Source organism: Poecilia mexicana, unplaced genomic scaffold (assembly GCF_051168715.1).
Source record: "Poecilia mexicana isolate PSO_F unplaced genomic scaffold, ASM5116871v1 scaffold_2, whole genome shotgun sequence".
NCBI classification, from domain to species: Eukaryota; Metazoa; Chordata; class Actinopteri; order Cyprinodontiformes; family Poeciliidae; genus Poecilia; species Poecilia mexicana.
In genome coordinates this window covers 29,775,286-29,796,453 of record NW_028263371.1, presented here as the reverse complement: position 1 = coordinate 29,796,453, position 21,168 = coordinate 29,775,286, and the positions used below count along the sequence as shown (strand labels likewise).

The 21,168-nt window shown below is 40.4% G+C and overlaps 1 protein-coding gene across 1 annotated transcript in view; it reads right to left on the bottom strand.

Moving 5' to 3' along the window:
* ptgfrnb (prostaglandin F2 receptor inhibitor b) overlaps positions 1-17,261 on the bottom strand; it is a 53,314-nt gene extending 36,053 nt beyond the window's left edge. Inside the window, exons 1-5 of the mRNA XM_015010722.2 lie at positions 16,831-17,261; positions 12,080-12,192; positions 11,665-11,923; positions 5,290-5,703; positions 2,001-2,417 (exon numbers count right to left, since the gene is read on the bottom strand). Coding sequence (XP_014866208.2) covers positions 2,001-2,417; positions 5,290-5,703; positions 11,665-11,923; positions 12,080-12,192; positions 16,831-16,876 — 1,249 coding nt within the window. The 5' untranslated portion in view covers positions 16,877-17,261. The remainder of the gene's footprint in view (positions 1-2,000; positions 2,418-5,289; positions 5,704-11,664; positions 11,924-12,079; positions 12,193-16,830) is intronic.
* Positions 17,262-21,168: the final 3,907 nt, after the last annotated feature.

The window sequence follows — 21,168 nt, the reverse complement described above, 5'->3', positions numbered from 1 at the left end:
TTGTCAGGAATGCAGGAGCAGCTGTTTTGATATTTCTGAATTCTCTTTGGCATCAAAACGTTCATTTCTACTAAATCTAATATTGGCTCAACAGCCCGGATGAAATAAACATTTATTTTCTGCTTATACTTTAACTCTGACCACTTTAGTTTCAGTATTGCAGAACTTTTTCACCTATAGTCTGCAATTATGACTATAGGTAGCCACAAGAGGAAGTAAAACCACAGACTGAAAAAAGAAAATTCATCTTAAAAGCTAAGGGTTTAAGATGGAATGCAATTAAATGCACTTTACTGTTCACAAGTGAATAAAATTTGGTTATAATGTCTAAATTAATACAGCATTTGTTTGGGCATACACAATTTACCTGCAGTCATGCTCGGTAGTGGAGGGATGATGATGTGGGCTTGTTTTGCAGCCACATAAGTTTGGTGCTTTGGAGTCAATTCAATAAAAAAAACCAAAAAAAAAAAAAAAACTTTATATAACCCAAAGGAAAATTAAATTAAAAGATCTCTGGTAGCAGTCAGTGTTGCAGAAAATCTGAAGGAGCTTCTGACTGAAGACTACAGCTGTATGCCTCGTGACAAGCTGACAGCTCAGAGAGAATATTCCACACAAGAGTTGATTATGAATTTTTTTTGCAATTTATTCCAAACTGGCTAGCTAGCAGCTAAAGCTAAGTCTGCGAACTGTGCTCATGTTAAAGTTCCTCAAAAGTCTACTTATTCACGGAGTTCCTCTTCTCCCAACGAGTGGTTAAAAGTCCAATTACAAAACAACCTTGAAATTAAGTTTGAATGATGATCTTGTTTCTCTCATTTTGCATATTTAGCCGGGGATAATAAAGCTAATTCCACTAACTAATTGCCCCCGCGCATAACCTTGCCAGAAAGCCACTTCTTGGTGTAAAGAGAGGAGAGAAAAAAAAAATTGAATCAGTATAACGTTAGGATTCAAACAGAAGGAATGAAAACTGAAACGCGAAACTGCCACAGACAGTGGGACCACCCACCACGCTGGTAATTGATTGCTGCGTCGACCGTGTTTGACATCGCCGCTCTCGAAGGCAGGATCAGAGCATCGGCGCGCGCGCGCCGCCGCACACAGCAACAGCTCACCCAGAGGTAGCAGACAGCAGGAAAGCCATGACTAATCAATCGTCCTCGCAGCAGGAGTCGACAGGGTGACTGGAGAATTAAAGAGTTTCCCCTTGAGATTCCACAGTCGCACGCAGCTCGTATGCGGCACGTCCGCGCACAAAACAATATGGAGTTACTGTACTCTCGCTGGTTTACACGTAAACTGAGCGGTAATCTTAGAAGTGATCTTGAATCTCGACGTTGACCGGCAAATTAAAGTGCAGTGACTTCCACGGCAACACCATAGAGCAATCAACTCTGTTGCTCTAATTTAAACCCCCCACCAAAAAAAAAAATATAAAAAAAAAATAAAAAAAATCAAGCTGTGCAGCTTATTAAATATTCATCTAGCTTGAGGACTCAGACGAGAGAAGCACTTCCAGAATACATTAATAAACACAATTTTATCATCATTTCTAACAGCATTTTGGGGTGAGATACTGCGTAAGAGCACTTCCTGAAACATACAACCTTGCGTTTACATTCATTCAAACAAAATGTAGCAGCACATACAACTGAAAGCAGATGGCTTGCACTGTATAAAAAGATATGCAACCTTCCCCCCCCCCTCTTTCTGGCATTAAATAGGACTAAACTTTTCCAGTTTCAGGACCTTAGGGATTACCGAAATTATGCAACCGTCAGAATACTAGAGATGGGCATTTTAAATATTTTATTAGACTTTATTAACAGTCACTGTAAATCTAAACTCCATCAAACATTTTAAGTATCCTTCTTTGCTGGAATTTTGGCCCATTCCAAGTTTGAATTGGTTTTGTATCTTTTTATATAGTGTATGAAGCTCGTCATTCAGTCATCTTATAACAGTGGTTAAAAACATGCTGTGGATTTACTTACTGACTTCGGAGACCTTCACAGTCACGGGGTTGGAGGTCTTCTCTGCCACCTTGTGCCACCGCCCTGCTCCTCCTCCTGTGACACGTCCTTCCTCAATAAAGGCTTGAACCCGGCAGGTATAGACCCCGCCGTCCCTGCTGCTCACGCCCCTGACCGCCAACCTGTAGTCGCTGTCTCCGGTCTTCTCCAGGCTCGCCTCGCCTCGTTTCGAGACCGAGTTGGCCCTCACCACGCCGCTGCGGTTCACGGTGATGATTTCGCCATCGTCGGCCAGCCAGGTCACCTCCAGGGAGAGGGCGTCCAGGTTGTCGGCAGAGACGTGGCAGAGGAGGGTCAGCGTGTTGCCGGGAGACAGAAGCAGTGAAGTGGAGGATTGCGAGGTAGGTGAAGATGACGCTTTCACATTGAGGGAACGATCTTGAGACAGAAGAAAAGCACAGGATCCAGATTAAAGTTGCACAAAACATACATATATATATTATACATATATATATATATATATATATATATATATATATATATATATATATATATATATATATATATATATATATATATATACACACATACACAGTTTTTTTATTTTTTGCATAACAGGTGAAAAAAAAAACATGCTAACTTTGCAATGTTTTGGTTCTTGAAAAAAAAGGGAAAATTTGTAAACATTTTTGATTCCAATGAAATGCTACAAACCTAAACCTTACAACAGCTTGGCTCGCTAGCATAGTGCTCAAACATGAAAATTAGCATTATGCTAACTGTGTGTCCAGCTGAACGACTAAAGCTCTGAATTCACATTTTAGTTGGACCAGTTTTTGAAAAAATGGTAGTAAAGTTTATAAATATAATCCTTATCCGAAAGCAAGTAAAATTTCAGGAGGCTCTTTGTTATGGTAGCTGAGCCTGTAGCCAATAAGCTAGCTGAGTGGCTAGCATAACACTAATTTCATTTAGAGGGTGTCCAAATGATGGAATAGTGGAAAATTCTGTTTCATTTTAGGAGTCTATTTGATCATAAGTGTTTGAGAGAAACTATATAGAAAATAAAAGACTAAACTTAATCTTTAAAAATAGAGCAACATATCAAACTGGGAACTGAAGGGTGAAAGGCAGACTCTCTCTTTCCCATGGCGTTCTTTCAGCAGAGATGCTCGAGATGACATTTACAGTCCCATTCGATGATTAAAAAAAAAAAAAAAAATGGGCAAGTATATTAAAAACGTCAGTCTTTCCCGTGTATCTTTACACCATCAATAGGATCAGCGGTTTGAATATTATCTCTAGTAGCAACGTCAACACAAGTAAAACGGGAAGGAGTCTCTGTGTGGTGTCTGGAGGAGGACAAAAGGGACAAAGCAGACTCTGTTTGACTTTTCTCATCCTCTTTACCAAAGCCAGTAAGTCAATACGAAGTGACTTGGCCACAATGACTCGAGTCCTAGACCTGGTTGTGCTGTTCATGTTTGGTTTCATTAGGAACCACTGGGCGCTCTACAGCACTTCAGAGGATATGGTAACCTAGAGAGATAGAAGATATGGTCTCCACAGCAACTTCAGTGAATGACTGTGTCTAGCGGGGCCTCTGTGTAGACGGGATAAGGCAGAACGAGGGCCAGTTTAGGGTCATGAACCTCCTGGGAGAGAGCAAGATGGAGAGTAGAGAGAGGTTCGGTGAAGAGGATCCCTCTAAAACAAAGAGAGCCACACAACGGGCCTGGAACTCTCCCACGCCCGCTCGCTCTTCTCACACTTCTTGTCTTCCGACTCGTCGGCACAAAGAGTCGCTCCTTCGCGTGGCGACCCCAAAGCGAACAGCCCGGATCTGAAAACTATCTGTTGCGGCGATGTCTTGACGACACACGTGCCTCACTCTGAAGAGTTTTCATTTAAAGACGTCCTTTGAAGGCGGGCTTGCCAACCAGCTTTGATCCGTTTTAAGCGACAGAACTAAAAGGTATTCAGATTTGAGGCGAAGGACAAACGGAGCCCAGGGAGTGCAATAAAACGCAGAGCATCAAGGCACAGACCGGCAGGAATTGATTTCCTCCACAAGGCAATTGGGCTTATGAGCAACGGATGCAATGAGTCACTCTTTTTTTTTTCTTTTTTTTTGATGAAGTGCCATTCGACACAGATTGATTCTACACGCCATTCAAGCAAGTTACAAATTAACTCTCCCTTTCTTTGTGTTCCTTCAACACTCGCCTTCACCTCACAGAGAAACAATCTGAGGATACCTTGTGTTAACGCCGGCATCTTACAATCCCAGCAGATAGATTAGTTCTGGGCTGAGCAGCAGACACCAGAGTCAACAAAAAAGATACGGTTACTGGATTTACCGCTTTGGACAAACAACGCAGAGTTCTCTGTGCTTCAGAAGAACTTTTCTTTTTTTATACATTTTTAAGGATAATGGCCTTGCAAAAATATTCTACTTTTTCAAATCTTCTTACATCCACAAAATACTTTGTACGTTTTTGAGATTTTATGATAGACTAAGAGAAAGTAGAGTATAACTTTGAAGGAAATTTAACAAAGATGTCTTTAATAAAGTGTGAAAAGTGGAGTTTTGGTTTGTTTTTAGTGTCTAGCTCTGGCTGTATGTTTACAACAGTTCTCGCTGATGGACGGTGCACCTCCGCCCTGTTCTCCAGACTTTCCCTCCAACAGGTTTTCCATCAGGGTTGACATGTGTTTAGTTCCATCCGTCTTCTCATTTCTCAGATTTCTGCACAACTACGAGCTGCTGACAGATTGTCAAACCATCGATCTCACAATCATGCACTGCTTATATATATAGCTCTCTCTCTCACAAAAAGCTCAATAAAATACAGTGAAACTTGTAGCATGACAAAAAAAATGTAAGAGTTTTGAACACTAAACATTGGGTGTTAAAAATTCAAGATTTTCCACAGATAAAATGAATTCATCTAAATTGTCCACATAAAAAGTGGTGATAAAAGAGCAAACTGATGATACTAACAGCATTCATCTGAGCACAGTGCTCTAAAATCTGTTGTGCAGTCGCAGGCATCTTTTCTTTTCACACATTCTTCCCATTTGTTAAAGCCTGCTGCTTACATTACCCACAATGCAGTCTGACTGCCAACATTTGGGAATGAGATTCTAACTCAAATTGTGTCTAATGTAGCCTAAAGCCTGAAGCAGTGATTAGGAGGCAGCTGCTAAGCTCACTCTTTAACAAGGAACCATTTCAGACTCCATACTTGGTAGTTTACTGGTAAAAAGAAGAGACTTAAAAACACAAACACGGGGTAGTTTTTCTTACTTGTAGGTGTGACTGAAACGGCCCCCATCTCTTTGGAGCTTTCCACAATCTTTGTCCACTTCCCTCCGCTTTCACTCGTCCATTCGGCCCCCGTGCACGCGTACGTCCCTTCGTCGGACGCAGTGACCCTGGAAATCACCAGCTCAAACGCGCCGTTCCTGCCTGGAACCAGCCGGAGGTCCCCGTCAAGATAGCGGCGGGTGAACCTCGGACCCGTGACGACGTCGCCCTGGGGGCCAAACGTGAGGATTTCCTCAGAGCCGCCGCTGGTTTTCACCAACCAGGCGACGGACAGGTAGGTCAGCGAAGGGAAGGTCAGTTCTCGCGTGGCGCTGCAGGAAAGCGTGAGGTCGTGTCCCTCTTGGACGACCGGGGGAGGAGTCTGGGGGGTCACCTTGAGGGTGTTGGGGATAACTAATGGAGGGAAAAACAGAAAGACAGGATTTTATGAATGAATGAGTCAAACGCTAACCAGATAACAGACGATGAAAATTCATTTTACAACCATGAGCAACCAAACAGGTCATCCTCCACGGTTATTTAGCTCCATCCATCTTCCTCAAGCTTGATGCTGCCATCACCATGTTTCATACAACTGTTTTGTTCAGGGTTTTATCAACGCATTTCGTTTGTAGATCATAACATTCGGTTTTGGCTGTTACCTTGCCAAATTATCCCAACTGAGCGGTCCAATGATCCAATTCCTCCAACCACTCAAGTTTCTTCTGCAACTACATTTATAAGAACATGCCTTTTTTTTAGTGACGGCTTGTTCTACTCATATATTGACACTGTGCACCTACAGAAAATTAAAAATGCTGTTTTAAGTCATTAGCACCAGTATTTCTGGTGATTTACAATATTACAAAAAAAAAAAAATTTTAATTGGAAAATGCAAGACATTCACAACTTGTGTGCATCTCTTGATTTTTTTTTTTTTGAATAAGAAGAAAAAAAAAATGACACCAAAAGTAACAGGAGCATTTCTTTGGTAAATAATTCAAGTAGAGATACCAAGTTAAGCTGAAGGGTTATGACTCAGTGTCTCAGCCGTTAGTGAGACATTAACTAGGTGGAGCAATGAATTCATAAACTATGGTGACCTTTAGACATTTCTACACCATTAAGCAGCTTTCGGTTTAACCGACACAATTCACACTCCTTATAAGAAAAAAAATTAAGAAATAATTCAAGCTTTGCTGGTAAATCTACTTGCGGTAATACGACCAGGGCCACTGCTAAAAGCAGAAACAAAGTAAACAAACGGTTCCAGGAGAAGGCAGTAAACGTCCGATTGCATGTGTGGCATAAAACACGCCCAGGGAGTGTTCAGGTAACCCAATAAACTCTCCCTTTCACTTCCACACAACAGCATTAGCTCAACTCTTTTATGCCGGACTTCTTTTGTTTTGAATTCACAGCTAAATGCGACGATCAGGCGGCGTCCGAGTAGGTTCTGATAAGTGGCCTGCGACACCACTGAGACCATTTTCTTACTGAAACCAACCACATGACTCACTTTGAGGAGTCCAAAATAAAAACCGGGGGTGTCTCTTTTCTTTTTTTTCCTTCCCTTTATGACTGTTTTCAGTTGAATCCACGTCTCATCGTTTCACAACGGGGAAAAGTGAGGGAACAGACGGGTGCTTTGAGGATCGGAATGCGAGCGGCGTAGATACGGGGGGTTAATAATGCCGAATGGTAACCTCACAGTAGGGTTTGCCTGTCTGCACACAGGCTCTGCTTCATTAGCTCCACCAACATGTTTAGATTTTTAACACAATGTGTCACAAGCACAAAAGCAAAAAGGGATGAGTCACTCATTTTAAATCGCTCATCTGAACGCAGTCGTCTTTCAGAATTTCCTGTTTCAACATGTCTGCTTTTAATAGGAAATATATTTTAGAACAATGAACACATTATGAACGTTTTAATTGGATTAGGTCAAATACGGTTTTAGCAGTTGTTGGTGAAGAGCTACATCATTCATGACAAGTTTGAGCAGAGGCAATAGATAGCAAGACCATTGAGGAGACTGTGGGTGTTGTTTGTGAGCATAAAGTAGATTAAGTTCTTTTCTCTTTTACTGAAAATTAGCTAAAAGCAGAATAACATTTTCTTTCTATCTGAACAACTTGAAGGAGAACATCTGACTGCAGAGGTTGTCTGAAGATGTAACAATGTAAAACCTCTCGTCCCTCTGAGCTTCATTTTTAAAAAGACCAAATGGTATTGTTACTAAATACTTTACTATTGAAAGATTTGTAGATAAAGAAATTAATAAAAGAAAGATTTGAAGATCACACTTGAATAATCTCAAGTAAAATACAAAATGATTATGTGTAAAAAGCAAACCCTGCAAGAAAAAAATAAAATCACTGAATGGCTCCTTGATATAAATGATTATTGTCAGATTGACATCAAATTTTGAATAAAGTGGATTCACAGAAACTGCAACGTGCACATTTCAAGGTAAACCTTCAAAAACTCTGGTTTTTAGTCCATCAGGTATTTCCTGATTCCCAAAGCATAATACTGCCACCACCTTATATGACGGTATCGCAGGTAGTTATGAACAAAATCACGGATAAGCCGTTCATTTTAGTTTTATTACAGCAGGAGATTTTTTTTTGTCTTGTGATCCGAGTTATTCAAACATCTTATGACAAAAGTACAGCATTCTACAGCAAAAAACAACCATGCAATGCATGTTACCGACATGAATAAATTGTAAATCTGAACCTCCTCCATTGGAGAACAAAGCCCATTATTTTAGCCCCATCAAAGTCCTAGCAGCTCCCAGTGTTCACGAGCTTCGTCTCTAAATTTGTCCGGTTTGGAAAGCGATTCTAGTCATGTTGAAAATGTGGCCAACAAGAGGCAGATGGCCCAGAATAAGAAGAACATAGTTGTGCATTGTTGGAATTACACGGATGGCACATTTACATCCCATAAGACAGACTTTGCTGTGGAAGCATTCGGTTTGAAAAAAACAAAAACAAAGAACACCACTCTGATTTTTTTTTTTTTAGTCCAACTCATATCACCAAATGAAAACACAGCTTTATGTAGATCTATTTAACTAAAGTGATCAATAAAAACATACAACATCTAAAAATATCAAATAAAAGGTCATTTTTATGTTACTAGCTTGAGAAAACCTTATTTTGCATTTAATTTACTGGGATTCCTGTTTATCTCAAGTTCTGGAGTCCATTTTAATCTTCCTTGCAGCTTCGTTATATCAGCTTGTGAAGATATTAACCAAGAGTTTACTGTAGCATCATAAACTGACAAATAACGTGTTTTCTCAAGTTACTTCATCAACTTGAGAAAACAATGCTGTCTAGCAGGAAACAGATGTAACAGCTTCATTAAACCAGAAAACAAGCCCCTCTCCTCGTTTTTCCAGATAATCTTATTATTTTTGAAATATCAGGATGTCAAGCTTGGCTTTTTTGTTTCGGCGATTCTGTAATTAGTATTTTAGGATTATCGAAGCTCAACAAACTGTAGGAAGTCAAGAAAAAAAATTGAGTCGATGAAATCAAGCCAATACCAGAGTCCCTAAAGGACAGACCAATCAGGTGTTGGAAGAGTTTGGAGTTTGTGAATGAGTAGGACAAAATATGAGGCTCAATGAGCAGGAAAAAAAAAAAAAAAAAAGCTGATTTTCTTTGTGGTACTCTTTTAGTGGCAACAGGAAATTCACTTACTAAATTTGGCACCAAAATGTCCAGCATGCTTCGACTTGGAGACTTAATCCCTTTCAGTCGACAAAGATGCTCAAGTTAGTCATCAAAAGATAATAATAGTAATAATAGTAAGATCCATTTTGATGTTTGGGGAGCTCTTTGAAACCTGCTACACTGAGCCGAGCATCTATTGCACATAACAAGGACGGTGCACATAATTGTGTTTTGTTCTGCCTATTAAAATTAGCCTAAAAGGCTCAGCAAACTTCCCTTGTTCTTACATAACCAAACATCCTCGGCGTAGCAACGAGAACATCGCACACGCGCGATCGTGTTCAGCTCTCTCAACTGGTGGAAATCTAACTCTTCGTGACTTGAAGTACGCGAGCAGGTATCTGCGTGGAAATCATTGCGGATGCTAATACATATGCTTAGCATGCACACAACGAGCTCGCTCGCATGCAAACACGGCCGCCTTGTTAATTCAGGTCTAAATTTAACAAGGTGTCTGGGGAGCTGTGCTGGGAAGCAGAGAGCAGCCGAACATGATGGTGCATTATGGAGATAACTAACCTGCTGTCTGATTACGCTCTCCGTCACTTCATCTCTTAAAATGTAGGCTTCCGAGCGAGAAAGATCCCGTCTTTCTCCTCCCACGCAAGATGTTTTTTTTTTTTTGTTTTCTTTAAAGGAAATAAATGTACTGAACTGGAAGGGGGGTTTGGTTTTCAGGGGCCTGGGTTGCCAAACAGAAAGCTTGTTCTTAATTATGAAACGGAAAGCCAATTAAAACCAAGGGGAAACAGCGGAAAATATGCATAGACGGTCAACTTCGTTAAGTTGACCGTCCAAGCTTCGTTAATGGTCCAAGCTTCAAGCCAGTTCGTCACAGTTTATCTCAAATCAGAATCAGCGCTCGTGTGCAAATTAATACCGATTATGTTTTCAACGTTTTGCCGTCAGATGAGGAAGAGCCGCAGTTGATCTCTGGGATCAGGCAGGCTGAGATCATATCGAATTTGAGTCGCAAATGTCATTCATCAGTTAAAAAAAAAAAAAAAAGAAAAGTACTTTCCCAGGAGGGTAAACTGTTGCCAAACAGGTTGTTGCTATGGTCTACTTCCTCTTTACAATGAATGCAAACAAACTGAGGTAGATTTGCTTTAGTTCACTTTCTGTAATTAAATGAGTTGTTCTGTATTAAACATGAACCTTCGCTGAAGTGATTTTAGTTTCATGTTTGGTACTTTTCCATGCTGCTGTTATGTTTCAGGACATTAACCTCACAGTTTCACTTTCATCTCAGTGGCACTTTTGCTCACAAGCACAACCAGACAAAAACTGCAGAATTGTAAGACTTGGCTAAAGTCTAGCTTTGAGTCCCACCCGGTTTAAACATCAACAACAATTACAAGGTGTATCAAACTACATTCGCCGGCTTTATAATGTAATAACTTTACGATTAAGGAAACCCAAAAAATAAAAATAAAAAATGCTAGCCGCACAAACACAGCATTGACTGACGTATTTAGTTTGAGTTAGATAATGTGAAAGGGCCTGGCTGACCTTTCTTGACCTCCCCTTAAACATTTATTAATAACTTCAAAATGACAGCGTCACAAAATAAATGTTTTGCATTGCAAAGCAGCACCAGCGTAGCAACGTAGCATAAATGTTTGCTAGATCTTTTTCACCACAACCAACAAGGTTAAAGCGGTGGTCACACTTCAGCTAACCCGCTAATAGACACGCTAATGTTTTGATTAGGAGTTTAGCATTTTAGCTAACTTTGAAAACATTTGGCATACTTGCTAAAAGAGCAATGAATCTAAAATCTCTGATGCTATTGAAATTCATTGAGATGAACTTTTGTGCAGGTGATGTGAGAGGGCCTGACTTATCTTTCTTGACCTACTCTTAAAGTTTTGTTAATTACTTCAAAATGACAGAGCCACAAAATAAATATTTTGCAATGCAAAGCAGCACTAGCGCAGCAATGCAGCATGAAAATTTGTTAGACTTATCACCAGACTCGACAACGTTACTATGAAACAAGAGCGGCCATATTTCCGCTAATAGCCGAGCTAATATTTCGCTCAGGGATTCAGCATATTTGCTAACTTTGATAACATTTAGCACTCTTACCTCTAATCCTTGCAATGGATCTAAAGTGATTGCAACTTACTGAGCCGCATGCTTTTAAGTTGCAAAAATGCTGCAATGATTAGCCAACACAGAATTAAAAATTAATTGGAAAAATAAACCCTCAGTGTGCTGAATGGCACAGCTTCGTCCAACGTTTTCAGTCGTACAATGTCATTTAGATTCTCTCCAAATCTCCATCTCCCTGGTTCTAATTCGACACAAGCCAAGTACTCCCACCTGACATCTGCTCTCCACCACCAGAGTGTGTGCTCTATGTCTGTGTGCAGGCCAGTAATTGTCTAAAACCAGCGTTCACACAGTGTGTGTGCAGGAGGATATAAATAGATAGTTAGCAAAGCTCTAGTGAGGAATGGAGAAAGCTGCTAAATGAACCAACACAGCTATGTGTGGCAGAAAACCAGTACTCTGAAAACCCTACTGTGAAACACGGTGATGGCAGCAGCATGATACGGGGATGCTTGGACAGAGTTTATTGGAAAAATGCTGCCTTTACTCAGATTTCTTCCCATCTTACCCCTGAGCTGGACCTGAGCGTCGTAGTTGCCGCTGGTGGTCGGGTCGGTACTCGGCGTTCGGCAGAGGTAGAAACCGGAGTCTGTCAGCTTCACCTCGCCGATCTTTAGCTCCGCCTCGTTGTCCTGGAGACGCACCACTGAGATGTCACCGGACGCGACACGCCTGCTGAACGAAGGGTCCGAGAAACTGGATTCGAAGGTGGAGATGATTCGACTCTTTGGCCCGTTTGCATCCCTGGACATCTCCCAGTCGAAATCCTGCAGGGCAGAGGAGGATAACAGTGACCTTCAGTCAGTGAACCACCATTTTCTGATCCTGCTTCTTCGTATAACCCAACAATCTTCCATCATCAATGTGGTTGATCATTTTTAACAGAGCAAAAACAACAATTAGCATAAACGCCAAGACAATACCTGCTCACTAGGTCCTCCATAGTCATTGACGTCACACCTGATGGAGACCGGCTGACCTTCCACCCTGATTAATGGACCAGGAGAGACCGTCACCACACGGGCCGAGCATCCACCTGGAAGGACAGACAAAACTCCACAGATTAACCCTTTAATACACAACAGAGACTTGTTTGGCACTCAACACCCATATTATGCAAGTTAAAAATTAAAAGTTTGGATATTTGTGCGGGGTTCTGTAAGGCGTTTTGTTCGTTCAAGCTACAAACAATATGCGGAGAAAACGGGCGGCAAAGTCAGCCTGTGGCTCCCCGAACGTGTCACAGGTGGAGTTTTGTATTTCAGGAGGAGGCGGGTGATGTTTTCACACTGTAACTCTGTTTCGACATGTACAACAGATACCAAGACTCGACACAGGCCGGGCTTGTCGTGACCTGAGGGAAACACGGACCAGGGACGTTCATAATGACACGATGCAAGAGCTAGTCGAGCATGGGCTGCACTTTTTAACTTTCTGTGCGCGGATTCTGACGCATTACGCTGAGTCATCCCTCATTTTGTTCCAGTTTCTTTCTAAGAAGCCACACTTTGACGTAATTTTTTTGGAGGTGGCCTTTTGAGGTGAATATATCTCCAGGCTTTCTGACACTCTTTAAAACCTGTTTGAACTTTTTGCTACTTTTCTCAAACCGGATGCAATTCCTTTGCATAGTACAGTGGGTGTGTTGCATTCAACCCAAAGATACTCTATTTCCTGAATGTTGTTGTAATTCATATCATTCAAATATCTTCAAAAAGTAACTGAGGATGGCGATGCTGCGAGCAGGAAGGATCTCTGATAGCAGTCAGCCTTCCAACAAATCAAAACGGGCCTCTGACTAAAGACTGTTGGGTCACGACAGTCATGATAACAACTTAATATCTGGTCAGACGACACAATATTGAACAGTAACATGACCTAGATGACGTCATCAGCTGTTGCCCAACTGCTAACCCACCTCATTTGCTTTTGCAACTTCTTAAATTTCCCATCTAGCGCTACGGTTAGAAAGTTGAGGAGAAAGATGTTGAAATGACGAACAAAAGTCTAAGAAAAAGAACAAATAAGAACTGACCTAACCAAGCTGCTCAGTCATGATATTCAAAATATTCTAGAAAACATGATTAAACGTATTCAGCTGGACAACTCTTCTCCTTCAGAAGTTTTTTTAATTCTTTATTGGAAACATTCTTGAAAGATTTTGGTCCAAACTGAAGGCATCATCCAGAACACACCGCAGCATTCACAGATTGTTTTCCAGCATACCTTTCCACATCCAGGGTTTCCCTCGGTGTATTATAAGCCTGGTGGGCTGCCAGGCTGTATTAGTGCCCCACCAGGCTGAGCACTGTTTGTTTATTACAGTTTTGTTTTTTGTTTTTTAAATACAGCAGTAACAGTGAAAGCAAACATGGGTTAAAGAACTTCTATGGCAACATAGTGTGGTAATTATGTGAACACATATATAGACTGAGGTCAGGTGTTTTTTTAATTATTATTACTTCCTGAAACTAACTACTTCCTGTCTTTACCGTTCCGCATATTGATATAATCACTTAGTCATATTTTCAAACTTAAAGTCAACTTTAAACATTTTTTAACTGGGGAAAAAAAAACACAGTAGGATGCCTTAAAAAAAATCTTCACCTTGTCTAGATGCTAAATGCACCGGGCTGCTGCCATCTGATCATCCTCGTTGGGTCTAAAGCTGAAAACTAAACTGGTTTTAGTTTAAAGATGCCCACGTAAAGAGGCCTCTCGGTGAAACTGAGGAGTTCGTCTCTATTGGAGCTTATGGAAGGGAGCCAGCTGTTATTTCTGTGAGCCTGCAGAGTGTGGGCTTCTTCTGCTTCCAAGGAGTCAAGATGTTGTAAAATAAGAAACCCGGTGCATGCTGGTGGTGCCCCATAGCTGGATTCATCTTTAACTCTTTAGCTGCTGAACCGTTAGCGTGCCCACAGCGTGATTCACACGGCGAAGGAAGCAAATCCAGCGTGGGCTGTGATTTTAAACAATCACAGCTCAGATGTTTTTTTTGTTTTGTTTTGTTTGTTTTTTTTCCACTTTTTAAAATATTAAAAAGTTGAGGCAAATTTTCAACGGTGGCGGCAGAAATAAACAGAGCAGCCGTGTCCTTCATGCAGACACTGTTTGTTCAGTTAGAAGCAAACCAAGGCCTGATAAGCCAGACTGGCAGCCGAATGTTTTACCCACACAATTCCTCTCTTATCAATTCGAATTTGAATTTTCCAATCTGATTTGAGCTGAAAGCTAAAAATGAAGTCAATGATTGATTTTTTTATATATAATCCGAGTTCACATTCAATGGGTCCAAATTTGGTTTCTAGTTCTGATTTTAGCTCAAACAGCTGCACAGAGAGCTTCTTCTATTTTCATTAAGCTCACTTTCTAACTCACAAAAAGCCCTTGCTCTCCTTTGGCGGTTCTTACTGCGAACGGCGCCGCGGGCCTGACCCCAGGGTCATTAAATAAACATAAATACAGTTGTAAAACCAAACCAACCATTTTAGAAAAACCAGCATTTGAAAAAACATGCACTTTATAGATTCCTGCAGCTCAAAGAAAAACCTGATCCCTATCGGTTTCTGCAGACGTATCACCTGAAACTTGATCGATATTTGTATTTTTTTTATGCTGATTCTGGAGGAAAATGTGAGAAAACATGGCAGGATCATCAAAATCTGATGTTAGAGGCTGGATTCAGGCCATGAATGTCTAAAAAGCTGTGCTGATGCACTCGGTTTATTCCAGGAGAGAAATTATACAGTCTGGCAGGGACATTAAAGCAGAAGTCTGACCAACAGGCTTCTTCTTCTTTCTCATGTGAATCTGACTGTATGTGTGATGTTTTGGCAACCACAAAACAGGAACCCAGACACCAACGAATACGTCAGCGCAGTCTCAGAACATGCAAATAAAAAGGAAAACAAAAAAAATGCTGTGAGCATTATTAAACTTTAGTTTGGAAGCTAAAGATCACGGTTGCGGCTTCTGCAAGATCTGGTGCATGTATAAGTACAAGAAATGCAAAACCGCATGCGTGCTGGCGACATCTGATCGTCTTTCCCTGAACTAATTTAAGCCAACTCTCCCCTGCTCTCACGTGCGTTCACATTGGAGAAGCCCACTGTGACGCCCATCAGCATATGGCGACTTCAGCACTCAGGTAGGCCAGGGAACAAGTCCCCGGCCTGTACCTCCTGCAGGGTAAAACCGGCTCAGCGGCTGGTACTGTAACCGCGGTGACAGCGGCGGTGTTGGCGAAACAGAAACAAACGATGCTGTTCATCACAGAGGCCGGCTCGCTTTGACTAAAAGCTGGCTAATGGGACCCTGTCCCCTCATTCTGGACAAATTGATCTCAAGGGAGACGCAGTCCGACAGATTAATGAAAGGTTAGCCTGAGAAAATAAACAAAAACAGGGAAAATACAACAACTTTACCGTCTTTGCAGAGACGGTAAAGAAACAGGATGTGTAGAAGTGCAGTTTAATTAAGTGTGAGGCGATAATTTTACTTTGCTAAGAGATATTTCCTCAATTTCTGCTTGTGGATTAACTCCTACTCTGTGCAGAATCTGCTCTACTCATGTTTTGCTGATGACTCTGTAATTTCAGAAGCTGATGAGTTTATCACCTGACTTAGGTTAAGTAAATCGCAACATGGACATTACTTTCTCACATTTACTTAGTAACACCTCTATGATAAAATTCACTTGTATGTTTTAGATCTTCTAAAATATACAAGTGTTGCACCCAAAACCACAAAAATTGGTTATTTTTTTTTATTTTTCTTTAGTTCAAATAGTTAACTTAAAGAATTCAGCTCGTTTTCCAGTTATTTATGTTATCATTTTAGTTAAGTTTAAGTGTTCTTATACCATTTTTTCCAACTTTGTCTCATTAAATACAATAAAGAACATTAAAAATGTGGATTTTAAACTCAATGTTAGTTGTAGTCAACTTCTCCCTTTAAAATCCAAAAAGGTTTGCAACACCTGGTAACAAGAAATGCTTTTAAAACCTTAAAATGTAGAAAATTTAAAGGCTATTGCAGATATAATAAGTATTACTACCTTAGGAGATTCATGTTAGGTTTCTTTAACTGGGAGATGTGATCAAAACCAAAAGAAAGTAGTTGCACTTTAATATTATATGTTTGTCAGTCATGAATTGAAGACTTAGCTAAACATTTCTCATGCACCAAATTCCATTTAGGAAAATTGCTTTTTTTGATTATTTCCCTCTATTTACATAATGGTTAGTATAAACTAAAACTAATTCCTTTACATTTTGCATTCTGGTTCTCATTATCAATTCGGGTAAAAGAAAAACAACAAACGACGATAAAACATGCCCAATTTCACTGTTATTTAGCTGCAGTCGCTGATTCTTTTCCTCCAAAATTTGAAGCGCTTACCAGCCGCTACCACCAGGTAACAGTGGTTTAAGTTTAAAATGCATTCAAATAAAGACAGTATTACACTTCTAGTGTATGCCGAATCGTCTGATGGACTACATCAATGGTGATTTTGTTATAAATAATTTAATTGCTAACTCATGAGCATGTGAAATAACAAAATAGTTCAAATTCACAGACTCCCAAAGGGCATTCCGTATGACTTCCAGTCTGGTACGAGCCATAGGAGTTAATCATTCATTAACAATCAAGCAAATCGAGAGAGGTATCTTACCGATGAATAAAAGACCAAAGGCGAGTGCAAGGAAACCGGGTTCCATGTTCACCACTCTCCTACTCTGCCGTCTCCCTTTAGTCCTTAATTTTCCCCACGTCCTTTGTCCTGGGTTGGGACAAGAAAAAACAGCCCTCCCGTAGATGGAGGGTCAAACCCTAATGAAACTCTTGGCGGCCAGTCCGCCGCGCTCCGTACACACCCCAAGCGGAGCCGCAAAAAGCCCAGAAAACGAGCGCACACCCGGCGTATCCTAATCCAGAGAAATGAAGACCCGGCGAGAGCGTTCCCACGATTTTCCACACGCTGACATGACTGAGCTGCTTTTAATAGTGTGGGAGCGAAGCAGACACATCCACAGACTGAATAAAGCTGATTGGGAAGGAGGGACGGAGAGAGAGAGAGAGACAGAGAGAGAGAGAGAGGCCGGAAGTTAGGTGAGCAAGGAGGAAGCAGGGAGGTCCCAGGTGGAGCTACTGACACTTTTCATGACATATTATTACTCACCGACAGTTGGACATTAGTAATTCGTTAAATTTGCATATGTACTTTCATGAGTTTTTTTAATTACGCTGTACTTTTTACTTTCGCTTGAGTAATTTTATTATCAAGTATCGCTAGTCTCACCATTGAATGAAAAATGAACATGTCTTAATCAAAAACTCACTGGAAACAGACACACACCTGCAGTTGTTAAAATTTCATGCTTTTTTTATTGAAAGGAACTGCTTGGGAAATTTTTTTCTTATGCTTTATTTTTATTGATTTATTTTTTATTTCTCCTAATTATTGTCATTTTGATCCGCAAAATATAAAATGATTTGGTCCATCTGATGACCATTTAATATTTTCAAATATTAAATGACTGATAATTTCATCAGTTAGTACTTGAATAGACTTTTTATCCATAACATTTTTAGTCCTACTTGAATCATTTTTTGGACGGCAACTTATTACTTTTACTTGATTAAAAATATGTTGAAGTAATGCCCTCTTAAATGGAGCCACATTTGTCTCTAAAACACTATAACTGACACTCTGCCAATGCCGAACAGGTTTTGGTGGAGGCAGTATGATGGTGTGTGTCTCCCTCTCTGGAAAAACCACGCCTGTCATCCTAATGTAAAGAGATTCCAAGATGACGGTTGTTGTTGAAGCCAAGCCGTCATGTTTCACTCTCTCTCCGATGGCCGCCCTTTTCTCCAGTGATGACGCACTCCTGTTGTCAGTTCCAGTCCTGCGGTTAGGACCATGCTGGGAATTTACCCAGAGCCGCTACACAGGTCAAAGTTCATGCCTCAGTCAGCCTCTCTGCAGGCAGAGGAGGAGGAGGAGAAGGAGTTTAGGGTTACAACCCTAGGGTCAAAGGTCGCTTATCCAAGTGTGTGTTAGTGTGTGCATGAATCCAGTCTCTACAACTTAGCATCTGCTGCAACAAAGCAAACAAAAACACAGATGTTGGAGCATTATCTGGCTTTCGAGGCAATGTATTTGATGATATTATTATATTCACATACTTTGAGTAGGACATATTAAAACAGATTTAAATAAATGTGAGGCAAAGCTGAGCATTTCATTCATAAGATAGCGCCTCTGATACACCTGTGATGATTTAACGTGCAGCTGATGTGACGTTAGATCGCCATCTTCTGGCTACGAACAAACTGTGCAACACTACAGCGTCATCTTTCTCTTTATTTGATGAATCTTCCAACATCCTCAGAAAATGGTCAAACCACCTCGGTCTGCACCAAACAAATCTAAACTTGTGCACTAAATTCTGCTTGTTAACCCACCAAAGCCTATATATTTATTAAATCATTGCAAAAGAAATGTTTAAACCACAGAAAATATGAAATTATAACCAAAATAATGTCCATGCTGTGTTTAGATGCGGTCCAGTGATTCTGGACAACACAATAAGATCTTTGAATGCAACCCAGAGATGCTGCCTGAGATTATGAGCCAATATTTTTTTCTGTCAACCAACCAAAGTTGCTTCCTAAATATTTTTATTTACTTTTTTTAACCGCTGTTCTTTTTATTTGTACCGCGTCTGTGCAGTTCAAAGTAAGGCCACCAGAGGGAGTGATCCCTCCAAGATGTCATGCCAAGTGGTCATGTTTCTGAATTATTGCTGAAATGCATCAACATGGACTTGAATGAATTTATCAATGAAGGATAAAAACTTTTTTTTGCAAATTAGTAAATCTTGTTTGAAGTTGATGGTGAGGAAAGAAAAAAAAGAGAAAGAGAGCTCAGGAAATTGGCACAAATAAAGCAATTTGCAGTTGCCATGCCAGCAGTACCGTCCTGATTCCAGATCTGGCCCAGACCTGTCTGCTCTGTGGATAGAAGTTAGCATTCCACTCAGAGAATGATTTTGTTTGTACCCAGAAGCTGTGGGACTCCAAAACTGACTTTGTTCTCTTAAAACCACATAAGAGACACTGTTTTCCACCCCAAAAGTACAAAAATGACTAAAATGGAATAAACTTTATTGTCCCTCAGCAGGGAAATTCAGGTGCACCAACAACAAAGTGAGAGACAAGTCAAAGCAAGTGGATTCACACAAAGACAAAATCCTGAGACGGAAAGCAAGAACAGCACAGTGCAGTTATTAACAACGGTGTACTAAAATTCAGAGAATTGGGAAGCTAAGTAGGATCATTTATTTAAAAAAGAAGCTAAATTACATAAAGATTAGTGCGTAAAACAATAGATTATTTACAAGAAATGAAAAAAACATGTTTCTAGTTTGTTGGAAGCATCTGTTGGGAGGAAGGATCTGTCATATCGCTCGTTTGTCCTCGGTGATCAAAATGTCATGTTACGCTGATGATATGGTCTTTATGAATCTTTTTGATCTTTTATGAATGAGTCAGTCTATTCAAAGTTAATAAAAAGGAAGAAAAGGTTTGTTTTCAAGATATAATAATCTGTGTCAAAAATGTTCCAGTAAGCATTTATGTATATTCCCAGAGACCTTAGAATTTATTAGCTATCTGACAAAATAAAAAAATAAAATAAAAAATGTACACACATACAAAAAAACTCACAAGTAGTTTGAAAAGTTTATTCAGAACATATTCCTCCCTGGACACTACTCTAGAGAGTTTTGTTTTCATTTTCAGAAAGTAAAAAAATAACAATTAGGAAATGAAAGGAAATGACATCAGATCCATAGAGCACTTTTCAACGATCAAACGGTTCGCAGACATAAAATGAAAAAAATGCAACACGACATAACCAGCTTTACCAAAAACAGAAAAGAACACACGATCCCCAAAGTTACAAAAGTAATCTAGCATATTAAGTGTTAATAATAATCCATCCAACAGATCAGATGTTTAAGCAGAGGTGACAGTAACGGCCCCCATCTCTTTTGAGCTTTCTGCAATCTTCACCCACTTCCCTCCACTTTCAAATGTCCATTCGGTCCCAGTGCATTCATAAGTCCCTTGATCAGACGCGGTGACTCTGGAAATCACCACCTCAAACACACCGTCTCTCCCGGAAACCAAGCGCAGGCCCCCATCAGAGTAGCGGCTGGTGAAAGTTGGACCTGGGACGATGTCTAGCTGAGGACCAAACTTGAGAATTTCCTCAGAGGTGGTGCCCTTTTTCACCGACCAGGAGACGGACAAGTAGGTCAGGGAAGGGAAGGTCAGTTCTCGACTGACGCTGCAGGAAAGCTTGAGGTCATTTCCCTCTTGGACGACCGGGAACGGAGCCTGGGGGGACACCTTGAGGGTGTTGGGGATAACTAATGGGGGAAAAACAGAAAGACACACAACATTTTATGAATAAAATGGCTGTTTTGTTCAGGGTGGACTTCTACTGTGGTCTACTACTTAGGTTTAGAATTAAGTTTTAGATATGGTTGGGGTGAGGAATAGAGAATGGTTAGGATTAGGAAAAATATTTGGATTAAGCATGAATGCAGCTACTAAAATGAACGGAAGCTAAGACAAAGCCGCTGAATGAATAAACACAACTATGTGTGGTAGAAAACTACCAGTATGAAAACCCCAAATGGGTGAAACACGGTGGTGATGAGGGGATGCTTGGAAAAAGTTTATTGGAAAAATGTGTTAAAAAAACACATTAAAAAATGTGTTTCGTAATGCTGTTTGTTTTTATGTGGATGATTGGAAAGATGCATGATGTGTGGTCCTGCCTGACATGCTTACAGTACAAACCTGTGTGTGTGTGTGTGTGTGTGTGTGTGTGTGTGTGTGTGTGTGCGCGTGTGTGTGTGTGTGTGTGTATGAAAAAATCTATTATTAGAAGATCCCTGATGTTTTATAAAAATGTTTTGCTTCCAAATACGTTTTT